The sequence below is a fragment of the Populus trichocarpa genome, chromosome 5, assembly GCF_000002775.5.
Source record: "Populus trichocarpa isolate Nisqually-1 chromosome 5, P.trichocarpa_v4.1, whole genome shotgun sequence".
Classification (NCBI taxonomy): domain Eukaryota; kingdom Viridiplantae; phylum Streptophyta; class Magnoliopsida; order Malpighiales; family Salicaceae; genus Populus; species Populus trichocarpa.
Genome location: NC_037289.2, coordinates 1 through 10,727, shown reverse-complemented (window position 1 = coordinate 10,727; position 10,727 = coordinate 1). Strand labels below are relative to the sequence as shown.

The 10,727-nt window shown below is 38.4% G+C and overlaps 1 protein-coding gene across 1 annotated transcript; it reads left to right on the top strand.

Annotated features, from left to right (window-relative positions):
• Nucleotides 1-8,606: 8,606 nt before the first annotated feature.
• On the top strand, nucleotides 8,607-10,189 carry LOC127905386 (glycine-rich cell wall structural protein 2-like; the record flags this gene model as incomplete). The annotated part of the gene is made up of 3 exons (XM_052453373.1): nucleotides 8,607-8,880; nucleotides 8,916-9,191; nucleotides 10,094-10,189. Coding segments are annotated over exons 1-3 (646 nt in total), but the record flags the coding sequence as incomplete, so codon positions are not given.
• Nucleotides 10,190-10,727: the final 538 nt, after the last annotated feature.

The following is a 10,727-nucleotide window of genomic DNA, read 5'->3' as shown; positions in this document are numbered from 1 at the left end:
GTCGTTCAACAGCCATGGTGTTGACGCGAGCTTCCTTTCGTAACCTACGTAAAGTGTTTTCTATTTCGAGATCCACCTGCACTTGAATCTGGTTAGTAGAACGGGTTACAGGCATAAATTGTCAAGAAAACTCAAAAGAAACCAACCATACAAGAGATCGAAAACAATGCAAATTGAACGAAAATTCTACGCTAGAAAACTAAAACTGCCTAGAAACCCTCAAAAATAGAGAAATTTGGCCTCGATAAGGAGTTCAGACATTGTTTTCCTTCAGGAAACAAAAGGCCGGTACCTAATTCCACCAAAATATCTGTTTTGAATAGTACCGCTGCCGTAAATGAACAGTACCGCATCAAGCAAAAATTCCATCTCTTTTTTTTTAGAAAAATAAATAACAATCACAGCAAATAAAAATAATAGCACAAGAATCAACTAAAATTACTTCCCCGGCAACGGCGCCAAAATTTGTTGCGATGTCGCGGTCGCACAAATTAATTACCCTAGATTCAAACACAACACATAAGATAGTATAGAGCAAGCAAAGGGTCGATCCCACGAGGAAGATTCAAGTCAGATTTTTATGCTAGATGATATGCAATTTGGGGGGGGGGGGGTGGACGTTATCTATGCTAAAGCAAAAGAAAACATAAAACTATCAAACGAAATTTAATAAAATTAGAAAATTATCAAGAGAACAAACCTTGGTTGCAAGCACACATCCACCTATAGAAATCAGAACTGATCATGGAAACGAAACATCAATTTATATCCTGAATATTTATCTCTTCTTAACATTGGTTAGTTAACGGATCCACCGTATAACTAACCCTAACCATCAAACAATCACAGTGTCCGCACTAGTAATTTAATTCAATGGCAGCCTTAAGAACTAGATAAGTTGATTAATTAAGAAAACATAACTGTCTGCGGTCTATGTTTGATTTGATTGAATGTTCTCCCTAAGATTAATAACGTAGATCTGCAACAATTATTAAACTCAGTTGCTTCACAAGTTCATATACCACAACTCCAGTTTTGATATCAAACTTAGCAATAGATTGTCTACAATAATAACTTAGAGTCCGCTCTAGCAATTAAAATAAACAATCATAGGAAAAATAAGCATAGGAGAACAAACATATTCATCATATAAACTGAAAAGAAAAGGTAAAATAAATCTCACAGTTCTTGAAATCCGAAGGTTTCTGTGTCCTTGCAACTAAGAAAACGAGTTTAGCCTTGCATGTTTGTTGAGCAACTAATAAAAAAGAAGGAGGAATGCATGATTTCTGGTTTCTTACAGGAGGGGGGCGTTTTTCTCCTCTTGGCTGGTTGCCCCCCTTCTCTTCTCTGATTCTTTTTATATCCTAGGAAACCCTAATCTTTATTTTACAAAATAGTCCTCCCTTAAGTAGACAGTTTACATTTAAGTACTTCAATAACTATTTTCCTAAAAAGAGAGAAATAGACTTGCATGAAATCTTCAAGCTTTGACTTAGAGGAGCTAAATTGCTGAAATAAAAACTTGGATGTCGGTTTAGATGCTTCGGAACATAATTTGGACTCGTTTCTTCACGAAACCTGTTTGCTGGAAGAATTTAGTTGTAATCTTTGAAAAATAATATCTCCCTCATATGAAATATTTTTTGACTTCAATATGGAGAGTTGATAGGCCTTTGAGTCAGAAATCCAACAAAATTAAGTTTGCATCAATTGGACTTTTGTAGCTCCAGATATTCAAGTTGGAATGACCAAAGGTCAACACTAGCAGATTGCGAGATTTGACTTTGAAGGCTGTGATTTCCATGCTCTTCCTTATTTTATTTCTTGCCTTAGATTTCCAGAAAGGTATAGATGTTAGCTTTTTAATTCCACTGGAATCACTTCATTTTGACCTCTAGAGCTCACGCTCTGCACAAAACATCGACTTAAGGTCAAATCTGTCAATTACCTCCAATTTACTCCTTTTTGCATCTTTCATCCAAAACGTGCCTTCAAAACATAAAACAAAGAATTTCAAGACATTTTATATATAAAACATAAGCAAAACACTAGTTAAATGTGGGTGAAACTATCGAATAATATGGATGCATCATAGAGACTCTTAGACAATAAGTCAAGACAACAATACCCTAGATGAGATGAACTATAGCCTAAGAACACACATGGAGTAGAGCGATAATCTAACTTATGAGCATTATAAGGTCGAAGGAAGGGTAAACATAGACATCCAAAAGTATGTAAAAAAATCATAATTAGGTGCTTGACGAAGCAGACATTCAAAAGGAGATTTGTTGCGCAAAACCGGTGTAAGCATACGATTAATGGGGTAAATAGAGGTTTCAAAAGCATAAGTCCAAAATGTTAAAGGTGCCTTACACTATCCAAGAAGGGTAAGACCAGTTTCAACAATGTGACAATGACGACACTTAACAGTACCATTTTGTTCATGCGTATGTGGGCATATAAGGAGATGATGAATACCAATGGTTTTACAAAATGAATTTAATTTACGATATTCACCACCTTAGTCAGTTTGAACATATTTAATTTTTGAGAGAATTGTCGTTCGACGAAGACTTGAAATTGATGAAATGCATTAAAGACATCAGATTTGAGGACAAAAGGATAAAACCAGATAAATTTCATATGCGCATCCATAAAAATAACAAAATAACAAAAACCATCTGAAGATAACATAAGAGTAGGGCCCCACACATCACTAAAAACAAGTTCAAGAGGAGCAAATGTTTGATGACTCGTAGGGCCTAAAGACAGACGAGATGATTTTCCTAACGGACACGTTTGACATTGAAAATTTAAAGGACGAGAAGTACAGACAACCTTTTTATTTGACGCTAAGAGACTTAGAACACGAGAGCTGGGATGATCGAGGCGATGATGCCAAACATCGATAGAGTTGGACAGAAAAGCCTGGGGAAGACACATGGCAGAGAAATCGATAAGGATATAGAGGCCATCTTTACTCTGACTGGAAAGAAGAACTGTCTTGGTTATGAGATCTGTCGCACGTGTGTGGCGTCATGACGATCGTCCACCACTCTCAAGGAAAAATTGTAAAGGTCTATCTGGCAAATATAGAGAGACAAGGAATTCTTGTCTCTTATCAGTAAAATATGGATTGAGAGTCGCCACCTAGTATTCTGGTCACTAGGAACCCTAACTGGTCTCAAAGATGGGGTACGGAGACTGGTTGCGTAAAGGGAAGGTATTAGCACCCCAACTATGCCCTACCTAAGGTAAACTGCATTGTTTTCTTGTCTGATAAAATATCAGGTTTTGGTTGCGTTTTCTAATTGTTGGTCCGTTTAAAGGGTCAAGAAAAGCCCTCCTCAATAAGGAGATTCTTATCTTAATGGGGTTAAAACTTAACCGTTCTAGCATTCGAAAAAAAGAATTTAATATCCTGAATACGTATTACGTGTAATGTCGTACCTCGGATACTAAAGACAAACAAAATAAAATTTTTGTTGTTTTTGAAATTTTAGCCAATGTTCTCTTGACTTTAATAAACTGGTAATTAAAGTCAAAATGCATGTTAAAACATTGTTTTTTGGTGTATGAAAAACACAATATGATTTTTAGCTTTGAGACACTTGGTCGTATGCACAAAAACATTTTTTTTGTATTTTGGAAGTTTTGACGAATACCGGGAATTTGAATACCGGATTTGTATTTTTTTTGGTATAAAAATACCAACCAAATACTAAACAAAATTTAGTAAAAAAAACACGAAAAACAATTACTATTTTTCGACAAAGGAAATATTTTTTTTTTAATTGGGTCGGCATTGCCAGCCCATTAAACAGTGGGCTTCTCCACTGTTCACGTTGCAGGTGAACAGTGGAGAAGAAGACGCAGAAGAAGAAGAAGAAGAAGAAGGAGGTGGAGGAGGAGAGGGAAGAAGGTTGACCTGCGGTGGCTCACGGTGCTGCTGGTGGCAGTGGAGGTGGCAGGACGCAGCTGCTGGCGACGGTGGAGGTGCCGGCGATGATGGTTCTCACCGTTTCTTCCCCTATTTTTTTCTGTTTTTTCTTCTCTTCTTGTTCTTTTTTTTCTTTTTTCTCTCTCGGTTCTCTCCTCTCTATCCCTCTTTTTTTTCTGCCTCTTTTCTCTTGTACTTCCCCTCTTTTTATAGGCAAAAACAGGGGAGAAAGAGGACGGGGTGGCCACTATGCTGCCGCCCCTCCAACACGTGGAAAGTTTTGGGCAAGTAGGGGTCCTTGGTCGGCGTCTTTTTGAACTAAAAGGAGGAAGAAAGGCAGTGAAAATACAAGGGAACGCAGCTTCCTTCCCTTGTTTCTCTGCACGTCCAGGGGAAGAAGAAAGTCTGCAGTGCTGTTCAAAACGACACCGTTTTGGGACTTTTTTTTTTTACGAACAATGCATGAAACGACGCCCTTTTTTTACAAAACATGCCATTTCATTTAAAAGGAAAAGGCGGCAAAAAAACATGTCAGAGTATAAATCAGTCCTCAATTTGTGATTTGTTCAATCAAGTCCTCAATTGCAATTTTGATTTAAAAATCAATGCAATTGCATCCCTGCCAAAAGCAAACAGCGGCCCTGAGGTTGGCTGCCTTTTTCACTTTGGTCCTTGGTCTTGAATTTATGTAATTTGACTCTCAATTGAGCAATAAACTTCTAATTTCTTCAATTTGGCCCCTGATTCGGTTTAATTACAGCCACTCTATTTATGCGCCTTTTCCAGTTTGGTCCTTGGTTTCAAATTTCTTCAATTAAGTCCCTAATTGGCCATCAAACTTCAATATTTATGCAATTAAGCCCCTATTTTGACCAAATTAACTCTCAAAAATTATAATTTGACCCCAAAGCTTTAATTTCTTCCAATTAAAGCCTAAGTTGACTTCAAAATCAAATTTTCTTGTAATCAAATCCTTCATAAATTCAATAAAACCTTCAATAAAATTTAATTGAGTCCATAAACATCTAATTTTGGACTTTTCTTCTTCAAATTGAATTTTCTTTATCAACAAGGCTCTCATCATTCAATAAAATACTGTCAAATTCTAATCTTTGTAATTTTGAACCTCCTCAGCCAATTTTTAATCATTTTTAGGGCGCTATAACATCCTCTTTTCACTGTTATATTTTTTGATAATATTTTTTATTTTTTTTTATTTTTTTAATAGAGAAAAAAATGTGAATTGGGGAATAACCCAAAATGGGTTCTGACAAGATCCCTGACAAAGAAAAAAGAAGAGTGAAACTCAAAAAGACACAATTTTCTCGACAAAATTGTTGAACAGATAAGAGTCTTTTCTTAATTTTTGGAACATGTATAATATTAGACACAATAAAGGTTCGTTTCGGAGTATGCATAATTTTATGAGTTGTATTAGATATAATAAGTGCCTTACCATCACCAACATACAATTGATCATTACCAAGATAAGGGTCTGCATGTGTCATACCGGCAATGTCTGGAGTAACATGTTGATTCGCACCTGTATCGGGGAACCAAGTGACAGGATTTACTGCTGAAGCATTACTAAAGGAGAGGTTGGCCGAGGCTTGATTCCCATGATGCACAAGCTGAGAGCATTGTTGTGCAGAGTGTTCGATGTTGCTGCAAGTTGGCATCTAATCTGCCGAGACCACTTGTGTTGCCCTCCTTGTTTCTGCTGTTGTTGTAGCTCCTGGTGTTCTGCCAAGAGGAGCACCCATTATTTCCACGGTAAGGCTGGCCAAGGTACTTGTTATAATTGCTGCGAGAGTTACCTTTCTAGCCTCATCTTCTTCCTTTGCCCTGATGAGAAGAGGAGCCACTACCATTAAATCCAGTGAAGGCACGTTGTGCAGCATATGCAGAGGGAGGGTGTGAGGGTGTAGGCAGCAACGGTGCAATAGCTGGAATGGATTAAAGAGAACTCCCATGTAAAAATCCATATGTAGACAAGTGACTATGGAGCTTAGAGTACATAAGAGGCTCAGCTTTGGTCGACAGACTAGTAACCAAATCTCCAAATTCATCGCGAAGGCCCTGAAAACATAGAGATTGAAGTCAGTGAGAGAGATAGGTTTGCCTGCTACAGCTAGTTTGTCAAATAAACCCTTAGCTTTCTGCAGGTAGAGAGTGACAGTATCATCACCTTGACGAAGATCCTGGAGAGAGCCATGTAATTGCATAATCCTAAAGTTGGATTGAGAGGCAAGGGCACGTTCTTGGGTGCTCCAAACACTTGCCAAAGTTGGGCAGTCCACCACAAGGTGAAGAACATCAATGGAGAGGGATGAGAGTAGAGCACTGAGTATGAGTTAATCTTGTTGTTTCCATGTGAGAAACGCTTGGGAAGGACCAGAAACTAATATTGGCAGAGGCTTGCAATAGAGTGATTGGACAGATCAAGCGGAGAAGGGCAGGAATGCGATCCATTGACAAACAAGAACACCCCTTGGCCAATCAGATATGGCTTCATCTGCATACGCCAAAATAGATAATTGAAATTGGTGAGTTCAAGGTTGATGACCTGCTGTGTATTTAAAAGGAGAATAATAGTTGTTGTCGCAGCAGAGGGAAGCATGACTGTATTGATGTTGGGAGAAGAAGCACTGACACTGGTGTTGGGAGAAGAAGGGTTGCTAGTGGTGCCAGATGCAACAAAAAACCGAAGGATCCCTATTGCAGAAAATGAGTAGAAAAAAAAAAACAGAAGCTGACTCTAGAGAAGTAGCAAAGAAACAGCAAAAGAACGCAGATCGTGAGGCTAATAAATAGTAGTACAACGCAGTAATTACCAACAGAAACAGTAGGACAATGAAGCAAGTAATTAACACGCTGATCGTGAGGCAGAAAGTCAGCGTTGCAGAGAAGCAGTATCGTTGCTGATGGATCAAGCGGAGAAGGGCAGTATCGTTGCTGAAGCAGAGTAGCAATAGAAATAATTAGAGGGGCTGCCGTTTGAAGAATAATTAGCTGATGGAGGAGTAGCAATAGACAATAATTAGCTGATGGACGATTTTGTTGCAGAGAAGCAGTAGAGGGGCTGCCGTTTGAAGAATAAATCTATTAAGAAAAATTGGCTTTGATACCAAGTTGAAACAAGAGAAGCTTAACATAATAAAATAGCCACATCTGTTATTTATATAATTAGAATAGTACATATGTTACGGTATAGCATACTACACACGATAAGTCAATACATTAATAATACAATATTTCCTCTTCTAACACATTCATAATACGGTGATATTTTATATTTATTTATGCAAATCTTGATGGAATGAAGCTGATAATTTATTTAATTATTGCACACTTAGTTTGTCCAATAAATATATCAGTAAAATTATTACTGATATACCACAAACTACCGACGAGAGTTCAAAAGTTTTTTGAAGGATGATTTTTGTTGTGAGCAGGTCGGGAAAATTAGTGTTGTGAGTTTAAATATTGAAAAAAACATTCCGTCCATCATCAACAAGCGCACCAAAGTAGAAAACTATTGGCATTTGCTATTAACACGTTTTGTTCAAGAAACAATGTGGAAGAAAAAAAAGAGGATATGTTTCAAGGCACAACCACTCTATTAATTAGTAAAGATAATTCAGAATAGCAGATCCCCGATAACCAAAAAAGTTAAATGTTCTTGAACTCTTACATAGACCGTATTAAAGCAAGCCATTGAAAGGAAGTGATGATCTGTGCATGTGGAACTGAAATTCAATCTGTGCAGCAGTAGAAGACTGTTCAGTATATCACCACGCAGATGGCCTAACATTCTGCTAGCAGTGATTGCAAGGATGGTGTGCTTTCATACACCGAACAGGCTCCAAGGTTTTAAAATATAAGTCAGACATTCGACACACGGTTTTTTAAGCACAGATCTATTTATATTCAATGATGGAAATATTGTGGGAAAATAAATTTAATTCCAAGTGTAACAGAAATAAGAAATATTGACTGAATTACAACCCAGTTTGTTGTGCAAGCTTGGCCCATTGTTAGCATACACGCAGAGTAGACAGATATCTGTGTGCATAAATCACTACCGTTAGCGGATAAACTTATGCTTAAGGAGACAATCGTTAGCATAATCACCCGCAGGACGCTACCAGTACATGGAAAATTAATACGTGTGCTCAAAAATGGAGTTCAAACTTCAAATATGAACAGAATGATCAAGAGTGGGAAATGCATGCTATTAGTTCCATTGCCGAAGTCAAATATTATAAGATACTTCAAAGTCAAAAAAGAAAAGGTGGGGATAAGCTTGTATTGTATTGCATATAGACAGAAACAGACAGTCCTCCACAGTACCACCACCCCCACCACCGACGCCCTCCACTAAAAGAGAAACCCAAAGCAACACGTTCCTTTCTATAATATTCAAGATCACCAAGTGGTACTGGAATTTAAGAAACATTTCAAAAACCGTGTCTCGTAATTACCTTTACAATTAATGCCTTCACTCTTCAAAAACCTTGTCTTGTTACCTTTCAAATGCCTATATATAGGGTTACCACTTCAAGCATTTCCAGTCAACAAAACATACTGGTTTCTCATATAGCGAGTGGACACGCATAAACATACAGATACATTGAGCCGTGAGAGTAAAATCTGGAAAATGGCAAGTCCAAGAGTGTTAGGGACTGCTTTCCTGGTCTTGCTTATTGTAGACCTCACCCTTGCTGCTAGGACACTGCAGGCAGTCAGTGGAGGTGGAGGTGGAGGGCAGGGAGGAGGTGGTGGTGGTGGTTCTGGATCAGGACTTGGGTCAGGTTATGGTTCTGGGTCTGGATCCGGGAGCGGTGAAGGATACGGTGCTGGTGGTCGTGGAGGAGGTGGAGGCGTGAGGCAGTGGCGGAGGTGGAGGGTGGTGGCATTGGTGGAGGCAATGGGTCAGGTTCTGGCTATGGGTCTGGTAGCGGCTCAGGCTATGGTTCTGGTAGTGGGATAGGTGGTGGTGAAGGTGGTGGTGGTGGTGGCGGCAGTGGAGGTGGTGGCGGCGGCGGTCAGGGCTCTGGATCTGGAAGTGGGTCAGGCTATGGAAGTGGAAGTGGAAGTGGAAGCGGGAGTGGCGGTGGCAAGGGTGGAAAAGGAAGTGGAGGAGGAGGAGGAGGTGGTGGTGGGGGTGGAGGATCCGGCTCCGGCTCTGGCTCAGGTTATGGCAGCGGGTCTGGTTATGGGGAGGGATATGGAGGAGGGAAAGGTAATTAAAAGCTTGCCATGAACACAGAGGTTACCTTTTCTTTTGTATTCTGAAATAAAATTGCGAAAGCTCACATGCATGCATATATTATGTTGACGAGCAATTACAAATGTGCTCTTAATGAAGTCACTTTTTAGAGTAAATTTTACTCTAAAAGTATATTTTATAGATAATCTCTCCGCGAACCTTAATAAAAGTGAACATATCATTTCCATAAAAACAGGATTTCATCACAAAAAAGAACTTCAAATAAAATTAAAGGAAATGAGCTTGAACTTTTGAAAATTGAAAAATTCTCCCACAACCCAAGACTTGCAGTACTGTTGACTTTGCATGCAGTAGAAGAACCAAGTCACAAGTGAAAATAACTTACGACTGCCAAAAAGAATACCTATGTAAAAGTCCGACCAAAAGGTAAGTGGAGTTCAGTCATTTTCGGTATTGAAAACTACTTAATTACCTCTCTCTACCAAAATGTCACGCAGAGTTTTTGATCCCTCACCAATGGCGGCCAAAAGCCTTTAGAAGCCGCTAAGTGAATTTTATATCCAAAGGACCACACACCCAGTAGGGGTCCGCTCAACAAATATTCTGAAAAGATATAATTTCAAGAAAGCTATATATTGGCATTAATTGCTATGAAAATTATGGGAGAAAAACAGAGAGCACAACTACTGATCTAGTAATTAGTAAAGATAATTCAGAATAGCAGATCCCCAGTAACCAAAAAAGTTAAATGCACTTATTGCACTCTTACATAGACTTATAATTAAAGTATGGCATCAAATTAAGGAAGTGATGATCTGTGCATGCATGGAAAAGGAGATGCTTATCTTTATTATCTCCGAAGCTCTCATGGCACCTTCATTAACAATTCTTGATATTGATAAGGGTTCTTAGAGTTAGAAGTGAAGAGAGAATGCGAGACCCAAAATCTGAGGCTAATGCTAACAACATTTTGAGGGCTATAATTCCTGCTTGTGACCCAGCTAGAGCAGGTAAAGCTCAAATTAAGTTAAAAGGCTGTTAGGTACATTCTATAACATGCCCTTTCAAGCTGAAAGTGGATGATTGACTTGAAGCTTGAATCGAAAAGTAATAAATGGAGCAGTAGGAAGTGGCTTAATAACAACATTGGCAAGTTGATCGTGAGAGGAGATAAAGCGAATCTGAATTTCTTTCTTCGCAACTCTGTCTCGTACAAAATGGTAGTCAACCTCAACCACTACCAGAAAATTTGAGAAAACCAACGGAATTACCTGCGAAATGTTTTGTGTGTTCTAGTCTTTGAGTGTAGGCCAAAGATGAGATTCCTCAACATGTTCAGTTCTCATAGTAGTATTGTGGAGTGATTTCATGTTTAAAGAAAAAATATTATTAGAACTCATTTTAAACAGCTATTCTGCGACTTGTTTTCTTATTATAAATCTCACTTTGTTCTTTATAAAAATCTACTTAAACATTTTTTCATCATTTGTTCTACACTCAAAAGATTCTGACCTAGGAGAGTAAAAACATATCATGAATATATTACTG